Source organism: Ursus americanus, chromosome 22 (assembly GCF_024610735.1).
Source record: "Ursus americanus isolate L20-20 chromosome 22, mUrsAme1.1.p, whole genome shotgun sequence".
Classification (NCBI taxonomy): domain Eukaryota; kingdom Metazoa; phylum Chordata; class Mammalia; order Carnivora; family Ursidae; genus Ursus; species Ursus americanus.
Window position 1 is genome coordinate 23,068,516 of NC_142148.1, and position 18,224 is coordinate 23,086,739.

Genomic DNA, 18,224 nt, shown 5'->3' on the forward strand with positions numbered 1-18,224 from the left:
CGTTGGAGCGGCATTGGCCCGTGGCTGGTGGGTGGAGTCGGGTCTGCCGGGCCCGCCCCCGGGATGTGGAGCGGCGCTGCGCCGGGCGGGGGGGGGCGGGGTCGACGCGCTGTGAGGTCACGACGCCAGCCCCTCCCGGCGTCGCTACGCTGCTTGCGAAGCCCTGACGCCGGCGCTGGGATTCTGGAGACCCGAGGCTCGGGCGGCGCGAGGTGAGGGCAGGGCCAGAGCGGGGCGGGGAGGCTGGGTGGCATGCGGCTGGCCCACACCTGACGGCCTCTCTTTGCAGACCATGGGCGCTCGGCTGAGCGGCGGCCAGGGCGCCCCGGAGCAGGTGCAGCCCCAGCCCCAGCCCGAGCCCCAACCCCAACCCCAACCCCAACCCCAACCCGGGGCGCCCGAGGCCCCTGAGCGGCCCCAGCCTGAACCCGGTCCCTGGGGGCCGCTGGACGATGTGCGCTTCCTCATCGCCTGCACCTCCTGGTACTGACAAGCCGCCCTCCGCAGTTACTGCCCGCTGCCAGCTGTCGTTCTGTCCGCCTTCACCTGGTTCGTCTCTTGTGGTCTCTTTCCACCCCCGGTGCCCAGGAGACGCTCGGAGAGTCGAGGAGGTCACGGAGGACTATGGATGGGGCACCGGCTGGCCTCTAGCTCCCTCCGAAATTGTTCACTTCTCAGCCTGCACCCACAGCAGCTCAAACCTTCGTGCTCACCCCCACCCCATAGCTTCTTCAGCGGTCTGGGTCCTGGGGAAGCCCTCTCCGGCACTGGCTTCCAAAACCAGGCCAAGATTCCTGGTAAGACCCCAAGACTGCTGACGTGACCTCTCGTCTGGCCCTTATTGCTGAGAACCAGGCTTTTGCTTTTGTCTTTGGTTATGGTACCATATGCCTTGGCTTCAGAGAAGACCTAGCCACAGTGACCTTCCCCATACTCCTCCTAGGGGAGATTGCTCTGTCATCCTGGATCCCAGTGGGGCATTATCAGGATCCCAGTAACACTGGGCCTCCAGGGCCAGTCTTTTGGAGAGAGGAGACATCCGATTGCTGAGCTGGGAGATGAGATGCATGGGACAGTTCCCAGACACCCCAAAGCACCTTGTTCCCCTTGTCCCAGAAGGTTCTTAAGGCCACTCCCAGAACCTGATCCTTGTTCCCATATCCCAAGGAAACAACACACTCTGTATTTTTGTTTTATTTAGAAATGATTTAAAAAACATTATACAAAGGCTGATCAGTTTAAAATGTGACCGACACTGAAATGCTGTGATGTTCCCCAGGCCGAGGGAAGCTGGGCTCTGGGGTCCCCAGTGCTGTGCCCCTCTGTCTGCCCTGTCCTGGGGTGATGGACAAACAGATGACCACAAGACAGGAGAATCCGAGATTGGAAGCCTCCAGGCTGAGCCCTCTCCGGGCCTGACCCTGCATCCCTCACATCTGCAGCCTGCGCTGCCTGCCTCCATCTCCTGCTCTTTCTCAGCTGACCTCGGTAGTACCAGGAGCCAGTGGGGAGCCTGGGGAGCCTAGAGCTTTCAAGAAGTGAGAGCACCAACCTGAGGAGTGGAGAGGGACCTAGAAGGGGAAAAGGGAGGCCAGGAAGAGATGGATAAAAGAGACCCTTCTGATCTCATCTTGGACCCTAGAGGCGTCCATAGGTGGGGACCCAAGGCCCAGCCAGACCACCTGATGGCCTGGGCGAGAAACAACCTCTCTGTGCTTCATTTGAGGGCACGGCGAGAGTTACCCTAGGCTTCCCAGGGCCTACACGAGTTTCATGTGAGTGGACAGGTATGAGCTAATAAAGTGCTTTGCAAAGTATAAAACACTATACAAACCTATGAATCACTAATATCTCTGCAGTTGTTCCCAACCCGCCCCAGGGAGCCCGCCCTTGGCCAAAATGAGAAAAAACAGAAGGATGATGACAGGGAACACAGTGGACCCACATAGGTGCCTCTGGGACAAGAGAGATTCTGCTCAAGACAGCTCCCAGGGCAATAGTAGTCCCTGTCTGCTACAGGTTAAGCCAACCCAAAGCCCTGAGGCCACAGGGTAGGGGCAAGGCCCATGCAGGCTCAGAGAGCCAGGATGGCATCTGAGGCTCTGCCAGCACCCTGAGGACTGATACCTCCTTTTGGCTTTGGCAGAGAGCCCGTGGGCACCACTGAACCCATTGGTCTTGCCTGGGGCTCTCAGTGACAAAGGGAGCTGCCTCCACCGGCTTGGAGAGAGGCAAGCTGAGCCCTAGGAATTCCTGCCAGCAACAGTGAAGGGTGGGCCCCTAGCATTGGGACTACTACCAGTTGAGGGGTGCCCCTTTTCAAAGAGCAGTGCAGGAAGATGGGCCCAGTGAGCTGGGTTAGCAAGGGCCAAGCTTGTATAAACACTGCTTCCAGGCTGAGAGATTGAGTTGGCCTCAGGGTGGCTGGGGGTGTGGGCTCTGAACACTTCGGAAGGCTGCCCTGGGCCCGTTACCCCAAAGCCATGAGAATGTTGGCCTGGAGCCATTTCTGCCGCACCTAACTAGTCAGGCTGAGCCCCAGACCGTAAGCAACAGGGCCAGGGACTAGAGGAGTGGGGAAGAGGGACAGAGGAGAGGAGGATGGTCACAACTCAGATCAGCCTCCAGAAAGAGGGTCAGCTCCTGCCCCAGCCCTTTAGCCTCATGACAGAATCTAGCTCCTGGGGTGTCTGGGCGCTAGAGTGGCCTTAGCAGCACCTTGGTCCTTATCTCCTGGGGAAGGGCCGGCCACGCTGGCCTCATCACCAAGATAGTCACCTCTAATTCACCTAACGCCTCAAGCAGCCTTTGCAGAATGGGACTTTTAAAACAGTAGTGACAGGACATTTAAATATTCACGACGTGACAGCTGGGTCCTTGTCAGACCCAGCTGGGCCACAGCACTGCCTGCAACATGTGACCCTAAATCCTAGGTCTCAGAGGAGACCCTGATGTGTGGAGCAGGTTTCCTGAGGGATCTGCTGAGTGCCAGCAGGGGAAACCCAGGCTTTTTGCCCACCATGTTGGCAGCAGGGGTCTTGTAGCCTTGGAGGACAATGGGGTGGGGGTGGGGGGACATCTGACCAGCAGGTGTTGGCAAAGGGGGACCGGGATTGGTGGCATCTCCCAGATGGGGCTGAGAGTGCTAGTGCTGGCTTCCACAGAAGGTGCTGGGTCCAGCCAGGAACAGAGCTGTGGTGCCTCATTGATACCACAGGATTCAGTGACCACAGGGCCTCCTCCTGGCATGGTCCCTGCCTCCTGATGGGGCCTGGCCTCTTCCCTCGGGTAGGGAGCAGTTTACCCAGGACAGAAGGCTGGCAGCCGGGTGCCAGACACCCACCCTGGGGCACAGCCACCATCACTCCCTGCCCCACACTCAGCCTAGGCCAATGTACCTACCACTTCAGCTGCATGACCCCTGGCCTAGGGCCCTGCTGGCCTCAGTGGGCAGTGGCCAGAGCTGCCCCTCAGACCCTGATGAGGAAGGGCCTGGCTGGCCAGACCGAGTGGACGGAGAGGGCTCTGGGCTGCTCACACCCACTCCTGTACTGGCCGCTTATAGTAGGTGACAGGCTGAGGGCCTGCCTTGTTCTTGAACTGGAAGATGGTGTAGACCAGCACCAGGATGCAGAGGGACAGGATGCAGGGGATGACCACAGCCACGGCATTCACAGAGCCTGGTACGTCGTTGATAGTCACCATGATGTCCACATCGTCCTGGGGCAGCCGCCGCTCCTTCCGCCGCTCCACCTCCTTCTGGTTGCAGCCCATCCAATCACGCAGGATGTTGCGTGGGTAGCCTGGCTCCACGCTCAGTTTCTGGTTGTCAAACTTCCAGTAGTCCCGGCCCTTGTAGAAGTAGGTGTAATCTGCAGAAACATGGCCCAGCATCACCACTCCCAGACGCTTGTCTGCACCTGCTCTGACCCACTGTGAGAGGGCAGTGTGGAGGAAGGGCACCTCTCCCACCTTGGAGTCCAAGAGGAGCTCTGAAGGAGGGGTGGGCATATGAAGGGGTGGGAGCAGCATGTTGGAAGGCTTGGAGGTGGGGCGAGGGCAGTGCTTGGCACCTTCTGCACACAGTGTGGCAGGATCACAGAGTGTGACCTGCGCAGTTGCAGAGAGGTGCGCCCAGGACGTGGAGCAGCCTAGCCCATCATCTCAGAGGTGCTGGGAAGGCACTGAGGGGCTTTAAGTAGATAAGTCCCAATTTGTGCCTCCCTGCCTTGGGGTCACAGCTCCACACATTTGCCTTTACCACCCCCCAACACACATGGGTGAGATCAACTCCCAGCTAGGGCTTGGATAGCACTGCCTTCATCGTTCTAGGACCACAGTCCAGCTCCCGCTTGCAGCAAGGGAGACAGGGAGCAAGATTTCTCCTTTTGTTGACAGTGGACACCACCTTGTCACAGTTATCATGGATTTTCTTTGGCTTGTCACACATCACAACACAGATGCAGGGTCTCTGGGACCCTGCTGAGGAAGGGCCTAGAAAGAAAGGAGGTGGAGGGGCTGGAGAGCCACACCAGGCTCTCAGCAACAGCCTTCAGGGCCCGGCCAGTCTAGAGACAGCAAAGCAACTCACTCAGACTCTCCTATTGGCCAGCCCTCCACCCTGGGATTTTCATTGGCCAAAGTCCTTGATGTCACCTGTTTCTGAGGCTCCCAGAAAGCGAGACCGTGTGTGTAAAGCATCAGGTACACAGGAGAGCCACCAAGTAGCAGCTCTGCCCCTGAGATTTTTGACTTTCTTACCAGTAACATCTCCTTGGAGAGCCTTCCCGGTGATGCTCTCTAATGCGCCCCCACCCCCACCCCCCAGCTCTTCCACTGCCTTCCCTTCCCTTAGAAGCATTTGTTGCCACCTTAGCTGTTTTCTGCCTCTAGACTGGGAGCCAGGGATGCAACGCAAGGCTTGTTCTCTGCTCCTTCCCCAGCTCTCCCACACAGGCTGACTCTCAGGAATTACTGGGGAGTGACTGAATGACTCCTGTCATTCTACATAACATAAAACACACCAGCAAGATGTTGATGATGGCCATGATGATAGCAGCTGAAACACCTGTGGCAGGGACTGTGCACTAGGCATTTGTCTAAGGGCTCTACTTAATCTATCTTATTTAATTCTTACAAATGCCAACAAGGTAGGTACCCCTATTATCCCCATTTGATACATGAGGATGCTGGGAAAACTGAGGTGGTTTGCCCAAACTCCTAGTAAGTGATGGAGGTGGGACGTGAAGCCAGCCAGGCTCCAGCCAGCCAGGCTCCAGAGCCTGTGCTTTTGACCTGATCGGGGGAAATGTATTTAACAAACATTCACTCTGCACCTGGCAACACCCCAGCCCCTCCTCTTGAGAAGTTCCTAGTCTGGTGGGACGCTCCCAGCCTGGCCTCCAGGAGGAGCTTAGGAAATGTCTCATAAATAAAAAAGGCTTCTCTTTCCATCTGCCTGCCCTCAAGCCTTATACACAAGCACTTGTGAAAGCACCTGTATCCATCATTGCTTTTCAGATTTGCTTACTCGAGGAACCACTAGAGTACCTCTGAGGACCACTGTTTGAGAAATGCTGTCCGAAGGGGTGAAGTCAATCTGTGGAAACATCTCTCAAATGTGAGTCATCCCTGCAGATAAGAAGTGTAACTTGGTAGCTGGGAAGAGAATGCATTGACTGTGTGAACCTGGGTAGATATGAGGCCGTTGTCTTTACCATCAGGCACCTTTCTCAAATCTGGGTACCCTGAGAGTATGCCCGTGGGCCCTGTTGACACCCACATAAAATCAGCCACCCCCTCTACAGCCAGGCTCTTACGTACATCCTTCCTTGCTGATGAAGGCCCCCTGGGGAGCCTGTGGGATGCCCTTCCACACAGTGATGGGCTTAGGGTAGCCAGGGTCCGTGGCCCGCCGCTCCTCGCTGTAGCGCCAGTACCGTTCACCTTTGAAAAAGTAGGTCTTGCCCACTGGTTCCCAGCGCAGAGCCGTATCGATGCCTTCTCGGGGCAGACAGCTCCCCAGTTCCCCTAGGCTGTGGGGGTACCCAGGCTCCACCGTCACCTCCTTAAACACCCAGTACTTGTCGCCTGTAGCCAAGAGAAGCCCAGGATCAGCCTTCCCCAGTCACGTGGTGCCAGAGGTGGTGGCTAGTGCCACAGGTCCATCTTCTAGGACTGAAGTCATTCACAGAGCCAGGTGTCAGGGGGAAACAACCAAGACCTGCTTGAGGGCCTCTGTGGGACACTGAGGCACCTGGGCCCTGGCAGAGCATGGGGGCGAGAAGCCAGAGGCCGGTCACCACAGATCCTGGGCAACCAGCCCCATGCTGCCCAGCCTCCATGCCCCACCCTGCTCTTCGCTCATGTGACTTGCTCCTCTCCTCTGGGGTGTCCTCAGCCACTCCTGTGGCTTCACACATATTAGGACTCTCCCACCTTCCACCAGTGACACCCAACTCTTAGGGCTGATAGCCACTCCCATTGGACCTGAGCCCCTACCGAGGACCCTGGATCCCAGCCTCTGGGCATTTCTACATCTGCTTCCTAGAGTTCCTCATCACCTCCACAGGGGGCTCCCTCCCTCATCACCTTCTGCCTCCCAGTTCCCCAACAAGAATCCTAGCATCACCTTGACCCTCCCTTTCCTTCTCCTCTCAGTGTTCAGCCTCTCCTGAGGCCTTTTGCATCTTTTAGATGTTCCCACTCTGCCTCACTGGTGCTCCGGGATGCGGCCTCCTCGACTCGCCCCCTTCTTTCCAGCAACTGATCAGAATGGCCTCCCCACCTCTGCCCTATTGGATTGCCGCCTGCCCTCTGGCTCTCCATGGCTCGGAAACATCCAGTGAACTTCCAGCATTGCCCTCTCGGGTCAAGACTGCATTCTAGCCTGGCAACCAAGGCTCCTCAGGACTCTCCCCCACTCTCCTTTCCAGATCACTGCTCCCCGCTCTCCAATGTGGGGCTCCGTGGCTGGTCAGTGGGTCTTCTAAGCTCTTCCAATGCACGGCACATTCCCACAGTACTACTCTGTTACCCAAGCTGTCCCTTCCCCTTGGACTGCTTTCCTCACTTCTCACTATCTGTATCTTACCCTTCTGGCCTGGGCCCACCTCAGGATAATGGAAGTGAAACAACCTAGCACCGGGTGGGCATGCCACACGCTAGCTCTCCCTGCCCCCTTCCCTGACCTCTCCAGCCTGTGTAGCCTTCTCCCAGCTACCTCTTACAGAACTGCTGGGATGGCCTTCCATGGAGCACTGCAGGGTCTTCAGGTGCCTGGACCGTCCAGTGTGGCTGAGCCTTGTTATGCCACCAACCAGGCACACACAGACCCTCAACAATCACTTTGTGTCTTGATTCCCCCAGACTGTGCTTTGCCCACCTGCAGCGATCTGTCCTGTAAGAAGTCAGTGTCTCTGTTAGGGCCAGAGGGGCCCTTGGAGGGCATCTGCTTCTCGCCCCACCTCTTTCAGTATGCAGATGGGGAAAGGGGGTCCCAAGAAGGTCAGAGAACTGTCCCAGGTCTCTCAGCACAGGCTGTATTACCTTTGAAGAAGACAAATCTCCCATCGGCCCTTTCGTAGGCTGCATCTATGCGGGCGGGCAGGCCCTTCCAGAACTGCTCGATCTGCATCGGGTAGCCCTCTTGCACCCGGTTATTGCGCAGGCGCCAGAACCAGCGATCCTGGGGGTTAAGGGGAGGGGTGGAGAAAAAGGCATGGCAGGCCCTGCCTCAACCTAGTGATGATCTCAGCTCGGGGGCTCAAGCCCCAATAACCCAAAAGCTTCCCCTGGGCCCAGCCTTGCAACCCTTAGTGATGTCTGTCCATCTACTGCTTCTAGCTTCCAGTGCCCTGTGAGGAAGACAGGATGCCCATGAACTCTCTTCATATAAGCTTTCTGATGGCTCTTGCTGCCTGAGGAGCCATGAAACAGACCGCAGACAGGCCTGGTGCAGGGATAACATGTGGAGGAGCTGGAAGAGATGATGCCGGGGCCCGGAGTGGCCACACGAGGGCAGCAGAGTGTCACTGACATCCGAGGGCCACTCCCCAGGCTGGCCACTGAGCCTAAGCAGAGAGCTCCCCGAACTGGCTGGTTCCACCCAGCAGGGCAAGGACCCTGGGAAGCAAGCTGTGGGTGCTCAAGACCTGGGTGTGAATTCAGGTTCCTCCACTCAGAGCTGCATGACTGTGAGCACAGCACTTCAAAGCGCCTCACCTACAAATGTGGGTAATAATGGGGATCAGGTGAGAGATTATGGGTAAAGTGCCTTAAAACAGCAGGGGGCACACAGTCGATGGTGAATAAATGGCAGCTCAGTAGGCCAAGTGTCTGATCAAAGCCCTGTTCTTCAAACTAGTGTCTTGTGCCTGTGCAGCGCCCGTGGCCGGTAGGCGGTCTGGGCAAGGCCTGTAACCTGCCAGGACCTCAGTTTTCTCAGGTGTAAATGGGGATGATAAAACTCAGACTTGCCTAGGAGCCGTTCAGTGGGGGATCAGAGTGCAGAAGAATGAATGTGATGTGTAAATGATGGCTCAAAAACTAGAAAAGGTTTTCTTTAAGGTGTTTTACAAAGTACTTTCACACTGAGTTTTTTAAACCTTAGTTTGACTTTCGTAAGTCTGTTAAGTAGATGTGAGATACAGCGAGTCTTAAGGAAGGCCAAGTGACTTTCCTAGACCTACTCTGTAAGAGGCAGGATTGGCGTTGACCCCTGTCGTCTGATTCTTGCTCTGTACTCAAAGCTTGCTGGGAGAACTCCCTGAGAGGAGTGAGGCAGCCCCCCACAACCACCCAGTGTGATGGAGACACGCTGGCCAGATCCCTTCAGTGGAGGGCTTGTTGCCGTGGTGGCCCGGGATGTGGTCAGCAGGCTGTTTTCAACTGCCAGACTATCTGGGGGTGGCCTCAGCCTCAGAGAGCTCCCCCAAGGTCATACCCCTTCTCATCCAATGACTGAATGAAGCAGGGGGTACAAAGTCCCAGCTTTTTGGGCCCCATGAGGGATGACTCCGATGGGCCATTCTAGCTCCAGAGCTCCCTGTGGAGGTAGCCAGCTCTGCAATGGACCTACTGGCTGCTTATCTCCTGCCAGTCTTGCTTCCTTCCCTCTTTCCCACAGACATTGATCCCAAAGGTACTTCCTAATCAAAATCCTGCATTCCAAACACTGTCTCAGAGTCTGCAGCACACCCACCAAACAGGCTGCCACCTGGTCAGCCCATGGCTGAAGTGACAGGAGCAGGACAAGTGACAAGATGTAGCCTGGCCAGCTTCCTATCGGGCATCCCTCAGTACTGGCCTCTCAACCCTGGCAGGATCTGGAGACAGACTCAGCCACCACCGTCCCAGCCCCTACTCCAGGCTTCTGTCTTCACGGCCATGTGCTCATGTGGTCTTCATATACTCTCTATTAGGGGAATGACTCCCAGCTTTCAGATGGAGAAACTGAGGTCCAGAGAAGGGAGGTGACTTGCTCAAAGTCACTGACCAGAAGCAGGTCTCCAGCACTTTCCCCTAGCATTAACCCCTGGGAAGGTGTAGGATCACCAGTCTACCCACCTCCCTTTTGGAAACAAGTCAAATCACCCGGCAGCACCAGAAAGGGACCCCGTGTCCTGGCCACTGGGCCAGCTGCCGGCTAGGCCCAAAGGAGGCCTAATCCCAGATCAGCAGGCTTCTCCTGCTCCACAGAGGGGGAACGAGTGGGAGGGGGACCATCTGGGTATTGCCAGTTGACTGGCCTTACCTTAAACACAAACATCTCGCCTCGGAAGAGCGCCACTGTGTTGAAGTTGCCATCACAGATGTTGGGTTTGGCACCCGGTGTGGATGGCCGGTCCCCCAGGGGTGGCCGAGGGGGCCTGGGCTGGCGCTCATGCTTCCTTTCACTCGGTGAGTGGATCCTGCGGACGGGGAGCGTGGGGAGTGGTCTTGTGGGCTCCAGGGGCTCGGCTGGAGGTCCTGGAGAGAGGGGCTGCATCTTAGACAGGGCCTCCCAGTGCCCGTGCCTCGTCACCACCCAGGCAGCACTGGGGTCTGTCACCCACCAGCCCCCTGTTCCTCCTCCCATTTTTTACTCTCCCCCAGTCTTTGAGAAAATAGATGAAAAGAGCCATGAAATGGGACTCTCATCTTTCCACCCACAAATCTGGTATCTTCTCTTCTTCTCTTCTGTTACAAGAGAAGAGCATGTCCTTTCTTAGGCTCAGTGTCCCATACCATCTTCCTCTGTGCCCTCCACACATGCCAGCCTCACTCGCTCTCCCCTTCCTTCCTTATCCTGCTCCAAGACAGCGTCTGTCCTGTCTGTCAAGATCTCCAATGACCTCCATGTTGCCAGATGCAAGCATTACTGACTCAAACTTTGGTGTGCATCTGAATTATCCAGGGATTTGGATAAAATGTGGATTATGACTCAGAGGGTCTGGGGTGGGGCTTGCCATTCTGCATTTCTTCAAGCTCTCAGGTGATGCCAGGGTTGCTGGTCTGAGGCCCACACTTTGAGTAGCAAGATCACTTTTCCAGGAGCCTGTACTGACTTGGTTTTCTTTCTGCTTCATGGGCTGTTCCTTCTCTACCCCCTTTGCTGGCAGCCTTTCCTCGCCCGCCCTACTCTAAAGGTTGGAGTGCTCCTGGGTCCTCTCCTCTCTATTTTTGTCCCCAGGTCAGTTTTCTCACTTGGACAGCGTATCAGGATCCCTGGGAGAGCTTTTAAAACGATGCTCAGAAGGCACCCGAGACCAATTAGAACCCAATCTCTGAGATGTGGGCACTTTTTATTGAAATCCCAAGGTAATGCCAATGGGTCCCCTAATTAAGAATTGATTAGCTCTAAGTGATCTCACCCAGGTTCATGGCCTCAAAGACCCTCTATTGTCGGGGCTGTCCAGTAAGATGTTCTATGATGGCAGAAATGTTCTGTGTCTGCACTGTCCAATACAGTAGCATCCAGCCCTGTGTGGCTGTTGAGCACTTGAAATGAGTGACTAGTTGTTAGTGTGACAGAGGAACTGAAATTTTAATTTTATTTAATTCTAATTAATACAGATTTAAACTTCAACAGTCACATGTGGTTGGTGGTTAAAAATTGGACACCTAAGATTCCAAATCAATACCCCAGCCCAGATCTCTGAGCAGCAGATGGGTAAATCCTATTACCCCACAATGAGAAAAGCCAGAAATCTTGGTGTTATCCTTGACCCTCACCCCCATGTTTGATCTATCAGCAAATCTTGTCCATTTTACTTTCAAAATACCTACAGTCACCACCTCCCCTGTCTGGTCTTCACTGCTTCGCTGAAGGAGATCCTGCCCATCCTCCATGGTTCTGATTGGGGCCCTCTGTTCTGTGAGGTTCTTGGGGAGTCCAGAGGGAGCCCTTCTCCTGCACTTCATAGCCTGGGGGCTGAGGCGGCCTGTGCTATGCTGACGTGCATTTGCTCAAGTAACTGGTCTTCCCATCTCAACTGACTTGATAAGAATAAGACCTTCACATACCAGTGTGAACAGAGAACTGGGAGGGAGGCCTTTCCTATCTTATCAAAATATCAGTCTGGCTTCTCATTTTTTCCTGTTTAAGGATCTCTGGACTAGAGGTTGGGGGTCCCCTTGAGAGTGTAACACAGGAGGCGAGAGGGAGGTATATGGAGGGGGAGGAGGTAGAGAAGAGGGAGTGGGTGGGATTCCGCTCACTTCTGGCAGCTCAGACCCTCCCTGTGGTTTTCCAGTGGGTCAGGCAAAGACCTCAGAAGTCTGTAAAGGTCAGACAGCTGCTATGGTGATGGATGTCAGTGCCCCCGCCCCAACCCCTCAGGCAGGTAGTCACAGTCCAGCCCCGAAGAAGGAGCAGTGGCCCCCTCTCCCCTGCCACACACCGTAGATCTTCTGGATGCCCTGGAGATCATCCTGAGGCAGTTTGAAGTTGTGTGTCTCCATGTACTGGTAGAAGGGTGCCATGATGGCACTGGGGTCGTTGGAGTGCTCCAGTCCCAGCGCATGGCCCAGCTCGTGCACAGCCACCAGGAAGAGGTCATTCCCTGTGGAGAGGGGGGTGGGGAGGTGCCCAAGGCACCCACTTAGGTATCAGTCAATCCATTGCTTCAGCAAACACTGAGCAAAGACTTTGTGTCAGGCCCTGTGCTGGACACTGGGATCTACAGAGAAACCGTATACAGTCCTGCCTTTTGGAACTCTCGATATAGTGGGGGATTTGGAGAAAGAAAGAAAATAAGTGAGATTAATGTTCCAGGTGCTTTAATAGATGTCTGTAAGGGTCAAGTGAGGTTTCGGAGAAGGGAGGAGTGATTTAAACTTGAAGATGTTCAGGGAAAGCTTCATAAAGGTGAAGTTTAAGTCGACTCAGGAAAGATAAGAAGTTAGTCAGGAGAAGGGATTCAGAGGGTAGGAGAGGGAGGGGTGGGGGTGGCATTCCTGGCAGAGGGAAGGCTATAAACAAGATCCAGGGACAAGCAGGCTCATTCCACTTGGCTCTGGAACAAAGCACGAGGGGAGGGCAGAGAGAGAGATGAGGTCAGCCAGCCTGGCAAGTGGGGCTCTGTGATGCCACGCAAAGGAATTGGGATAGGCTTCTTAGCCAGTGGGGGGTTTAGGCAGGAGTGGGGGTGGCAACGTGATGAATCACTCTGGCTGCGCTGTGGCTGGAGGAGGGATGGGGGGAAGGAGACCAGAGGTAGGGCATCGGTGGGGCCGGGTTGGAAGCTGGGAGAAGGGTCTGGGTGAGAGATGAAAAGGGCCAAGCCAGGGGAGGGAGTAGGACAAGCAGAGGGGAGGTCAGGGGGTGGCAGGTTGGCAGTCAGCTTCAGGAGGCCCAGGGGCAGGCAGGGCCCTGATTGCGAGGCAGCGCTCGGACCGGCAAGACCTCGGTCCTGAAAGAACTGAACCATGGCCGAGATCAAGGCAGGGACTCAAATGTGAGTGAAAACAAGGTCCAGGTGCTGAAAGTGGGACACGGGATTCCGAGCACGAAGCTTAGGCGGCAACACAGTACAGTGGTCACGAGTGTGGGCCCCTGAGCCAGACAGATCTTCATTTTCAGCTCTACCCCACCAGCACTATGAACTTGGCCAGCTGGTCTACCCTCTGAGCCTCAATGTCCTTATTTGTAAAATGAGGAGATCGTACCTACCTCATAGGGTTGTGTGAGGATTGGATAAGATAATATGTGGAAAGGGCGTGGAGCTGCATGCTAGCTGTTGTTAGCATACAGACGATGAAAGCTTGGTGGCTGGAACAAGCCCATTGACCAGAAAGGAAGCACAAGGCCAGTAGGATTCCAGCTACCAGATTTTCTTAAGCCAACTCCTCTGAGCCTCTGGATCGGGCCTGGGACAGAGCAAGGCCTGATTTTGGGGGTGGGGGTGGGGGGTGAAGTAACCCCAGCTTTGGGAAAGGAACACAAGGGACAGGGAGTTGGGCAGGCAGTTGCACCGATAGTCCTGACCCCTGTCTGTCCAGTTATAAACTCTTGCTTGCCTTGACCTCTGGCCTTTGAGCCCTGCCTCTCATTGCCCAGCCCTAAGGCATGTTGCAGCTCCTTCCCGCCACCTCGAAGTGCAGGGGAGGCTGCCAGGAGCCCAGGAGGTGGTCAGCAGTCCAGTGCTTACTCTGGCTCCAGTGTCACTGGCAAAGTTGAGGGCCCGGTGAGGGTCAGATGGGGCTGGGGCTGGTTGCTGGCCTTTCTGGTTAAGGTCTTGGGAAGAGAAAAGAGTTTTTTGCGGGCAGACCCAGACACGTGCGTGCCCGACTCTCTGCTGACGCCACCAGTGTCTTCAGCGAAGTGGGGATGGGCAAGATCAGTGCAAGGTTGGCCAAGAGCCTGGGGCTGGCCTTCTGCTGGGGAAGGGCAAGCTGGCAGGAGGAGGCCAGGCCGCCCCCAGTTCCTTCCTCAGGTCCTGGTTTCTCTGGCAGCGGGGAAGGGTGAGCTCATCTCTCAGCTCCATCCCAAACAAAGGCAGCTACTAGAGCCAGCGGAAGGCAGCTCTGCTTCCTGGGGGCTGGTCCTGCCTGGCTCTGCTCCTGACCTGTTCTTCGACCAGGGACAAGCTGTTCGGGCCTCTTGTCTCCTGACCAGGCTCTTCCTTGGGGGCATCCACAGGGATCTCTGCTGGGAACCAGGGAGCAGGCCTCTGAGCACTTGGCAAGACTCTAAACCTGTGTCCTCAGCCTGCGTCTATTCCTCTGATAGCCTCTGTGCCAGGGTCTCTGCAGAGAACAGGAGTCAACCCTTGAAAGAAAGAGGACTGTGGGTTTCTTCCAGGGACCAAAAGGCAGAGAGGAGCTGGGGAGCTGGCACCCCCCTGCACAGAAACCAAGAGACTGTTTAGTGGGGGCTGCTCTGGGGAGATGGAAGGAGAGGAGAGAGGGGCAGAAGAACTCCCTGGAGCTTGTGAGGGGAAAAGCAGAAGGAGGGAGGAGATCCCAGTACCTAATGGGCAGGAGGCTGTTAGGGTCTTCATCCTCCAAGAGGGTGAGAAGCAAGGCAGCAGAGTGGTTGGAAGTGAAGTCTGATGGAGCCAGACTGACACGAGTCACAGCTCCGCCATGTCACAGCCGTGTGACAGTTTAAATCTCTTCCTCTGTAACATGCAGGGAGTAACGGTACCTTCAATCTAAGAATGGGGGTGAGGTCAATGAGGCAAGGTATGTGAAATGCTCACACTGCCTCCTGGCACAGAACCACGGATTACTGTTAACCAGCAGGCTCACACGGAGCTGTGTGCGAGAACCAACATCCCCGAGAGGGAGTGTTCCCATGGGCTTCGAGCTCAAGTCCTAGGGCCTCCTAGCAAGTACCCAAACGTCTTACTCAGCTACTCAAATATACCTTGTCTCTGCTCCATTTCCTTTTCTTGGAACCTCCGTATTTGTTAAATCCCATCTCATTGACCCCTCCAACCCCCAAAAAGGTTATAACATTTCCCTTTGCCTCTATTCTTTTGCCCTTGCTGTCCCCTCCAGCCAGAATAGTCTTACTCCTTCAAAGCTCAAGCTCACTGCCACATCTTCCAGGAAGACTTCCTTGATTCCCCCCACTGGCAGTGAGTGCTCCCTCCTCTACCTCCCCAGCAGTTTATCTGAATCGTCTCTATGGCACTGACCCCTTTCCACCATCCGTGGCAGCCACTAGCACACGTTCTCTTCAGCCCCGGGACTGTGAGCTTCTGGAGGGCAGGCTTTGTGCTGGACAGAGCTGGGTGACAGCAGCCAGGATGGAACAGTGCCAGATGTTCCGTAGTTTTCCAGGTGTGGTCCTTGGACCACCTGCCCCAGAACCACCTGGGGTGATTATTAAAAATTCAGAGTCCTGGGTTCCCACCTGGCTCTGCCACTTGCTATATGAGGTTTTATAACCACCGGGAACTTTACTTTCCTCATCTGCTAAAGTGAGATTATGATCCCTGCCTGGTCTAACTCCCAGGGTGGGGGAAGAGTCACAGAAGTCATTGCCGAGGGACTCTACTCTGTGAGGGTCTGGGCTCAGTGACTCTCCCTGTCTTGTCACCTTCCCCCAGGGCTGGGCTCCCTTCTCATCAGAGCTTAGTGAACTCAGACGTCAGTGCTTGACTCACTGAAAAGAGATGAGGACAGAAGGTGCCTGGAAGCAGCCCCCGAAAGGAGCTGGAAGGACGCTGGCCCAGACTGCCCTCCACACAGACTCGGATGACGTGGACAATCGGACTCGCCCTTCTGCCCTCACATGCAGCGGTTCTCGGGGAGAGCCTTTGAAACACACAGATGGAGGCAGCTTCTAATTCAGGAGCTCGAGGTAGGACCTAGGTAACATTTTTTGTTTTTAAAATATAAAGTCCCCCAAGTGACTTATAGTGATTGGGTCGGGCTGACAAACCCGAAGCAGCTGCTCAACCTCTGCACCACTAGCAGTGGGACAGCCGAGTGTCCCCGTGCGGGGCAGGAGGGTCGACCCCCCCCCCCCCCGACTTCGGAAGCTCTTGCCCAAAAGGGAGTCTAGTCAGGCCTGTAGGTCTAATGACCAATATTCAGGATGTAGGAGGAAGGGAGGTGTGTTAAAGGCAAATCTGAATCTCATCAAGCCAAATGACCTTACTCAGGACAAGTGACACAGTTCCTTCAACGGGGCCGGGGGGTGGGGAAGCGAGCCGACTGCGTAAACGAAAACCGCTTAAGAGACGTCAACCGTGTATGCCATGCGAGTATTGTCTGGGTCCGGATGCAAGCAAACAGCTGTAAAGGACATTTTTGAGGTGATTCTGGGAAAATGGACCCAAACTGGGAATTGGATTTTAAGAAATTATTGAAGATTTTGTTGGGTTTCATAATGGTTTTGTGGTTGTGTTAAAAATAATCTGTTAGAGGTATGTCCTAAAGTATTTACAGGTGAAATGATACTGTGCCAAGGATTTTCTTTAAAATACATCAGCCAGAAAATAAAAGTGGCAGGGGGAGAGAAGGTGAGGTGGCAGTGACATCATGTGGGGAATAGCTGAAGCAAGGTGGTGGGCGCCTGGGGGTTCATATTATCATTATCCCTTCTTTTGTGAGTTTGAGGTTTTCCATAATGGAAATTTAGAAGGGAGAAGAAAGCCAATAAACACAAAGTTCCCAGGAGGCTCCAAGTACTCCCTCGCTGAATTTATGTGGAAATTAAACGAGATAATATACAGGTGCTCCATAAATCTTGGTTCCTTTCATCTCCTTCCAGAAACTGTCCTAGGGCAACCTGCTGCATTGCAGTTCACCTGTCAGGGGCCTGTTGCTAAGGTTAGGGGCTGCATCTGAACAGTTCATGCTTGGCTTTCCAGAGCACAGAAAAGTCCTGACTCTTGTCCAAAGAAGATATTGGCCATACTGGATGATCTATCAGAATTGGCAATTGTTCTTCAGGATGGGGTGGGACAGGCAGGAGGATGCTGAGATTGTGCCCACACACAGGTCCCAGCTCCTTCCCACACATGCCACCAGAAATTCTTGGGATTTTGAGATGTGGCCCAAGGTCTCCAACACAAGGAGGGCTTGCAGACAGTAGAAAACCCAGAGCTGGGAAGGGGAGGGCAGAGTTATTAGGAGTGTCTTCCCTGTGCCTCCTCTGGCCAACATCCCTTTAAGAATTCATTTGTCTCTATCAGGGCTATAACTAAAATCTTGTCAGCTAACTGTGCCTGGCATATAACAGGGCTCAAAAATGTTAGTTTCTTCTCCTCACACTTTATCAGTTAGCACAGACAGCCCTTCCTTGACACTGATTCAAGAAGAAGGGAAGAAAGAATAACTGTTCAGAAAGCCAGGAAGCACACCCAGGACATAAGGAAGGGGTAGCAGGGCAGAGGAAATGGTGCCAGATAGCAAAGAGGACCAACATTTGAAGGGAGCAAGAAACAAAGAGAAATTTAACAGTTTCCTATCTTTGCCGAGGCTGAGCCTTGGCCAAACCACTCTTTGACAGATAAGCCAAGAGCGGCCGATCCTTGATTCACACAATGATCTGAAATGTTCTCAAGGAGGCTGTCCCCATCCCCCGACACCAGACTCAGCCTGAGGAAATGGGCCTGTAAGAGTCTGCTCTCAGCCTGAAGCATAGCTGAGGAGAGAGAACGCCCTGTGTTCCCAAACATGCCTAAGTTCAAGAATCAGAATGCCCAGGGGACGGGCCTGGGAATCTGTTTATAACAAGAACCACAGGTGATGCTTATGACCAGGCAAGTGAGGGAAACTCCGGGGATCAAGACAGTATTTCTCAAGGTGATGGAACGCCTACATCAGAAGTGCCTGGAGAATTTATTACACCAAGTGCAGATGTCCCAGAATGAGAGAGTCAGAATAGCAAGAGGTTAGGGGCCTGGAACCTGAAATGTGCATTCTTTAGAAAGATTTCTGGGTGATTCCGGTGTGCCCTGCAGTTTGAGAACCATAGAGCTTAGCTTGGTAGCTAAGAGTATGTGCTCCAGGGGTGCCTGGCTGGCTCAGTCACTAGAGCATGCAACTCTTGATCTCAGGATCATGAGTTTGAGCCCCACGCTGGGTGTAGAGGTTATTTAAAAAAAAAAAAAAAAAGAGTATGAGCTCCGGAGTCATAATGCCCAGGTTCAAAGCCTTATTTCACCATTCACTGACTAGGGGACTGTAGGAAGACTACTTAATGTTTCTATGTACCTTGGTTTACCTATCTGTAAAATGGGGATGATAATAATAATATATACATACTACATAGCACATGGAAA

The 18,224-nt window shown here is 54.4% G+C and overlaps 2 protein-coding genes across 2 annotated transcripts in view; one reads left to right on the forward strand and one right to left on the reverse strand.

Annotated features, from left to right (window-relative positions):
* Nucleotides 1–89: 89 nt before the first annotated feature.
* On the forward strand, nucleotides 90–1,246 carry MMP24OS (MMP24 opposite strand). Its single transcript, XM_045806118.2, has 2 exons — nucleotides 90–212; nucleotides 290–1,246. Exon 2 carries the CDS (start codon nucleotides 293–295, stop codon nucleotides 488–490), a length of 198 nt encoding a protein of 65 aa, XP_045662074.2. The 5' UTR covers nucleotides 90–212; nucleotides 290–292; the 3' UTR covers nucleotides 491–1,246.
* Nucleotides 1,247–1,391: 145 nt separating this feature from the next.
* The window catches only part of MMP24 (matrix metallopeptidase 24), a 41,759-nt gene continuing 24,926 nt past the window's right edge, over nucleotides 1,392–18,224 (reverse strand). The window contains exons 5-9 of the mRNA XM_087853620.1: nucleotides 11,883–12,044; nucleotides 9,755–9,969; nucleotides 7,549–7,687; nucleotides 5,824–6,090; nucleotides 1,392–3,872 (exon numbers count right to left, since the gene is read on the reverse strand). Coding sequence (XP_087709746.1) covers nucleotides 3,535–3,872; nucleotides 5,824–6,090; nucleotides 7,549–7,687; nucleotides 9,755–9,969; nucleotides 11,883–12,044 — 1,121 coding nt within the window. The 3' untranslated portion in view covers nucleotides 1,392–3,534. The remainder of the gene's footprint in view (nucleotides 3,873–5,823; nucleotides 6,091–7,548; nucleotides 7,688–9,754; nucleotides 9,970–11,882; nucleotides 12,045–18,224) is intronic.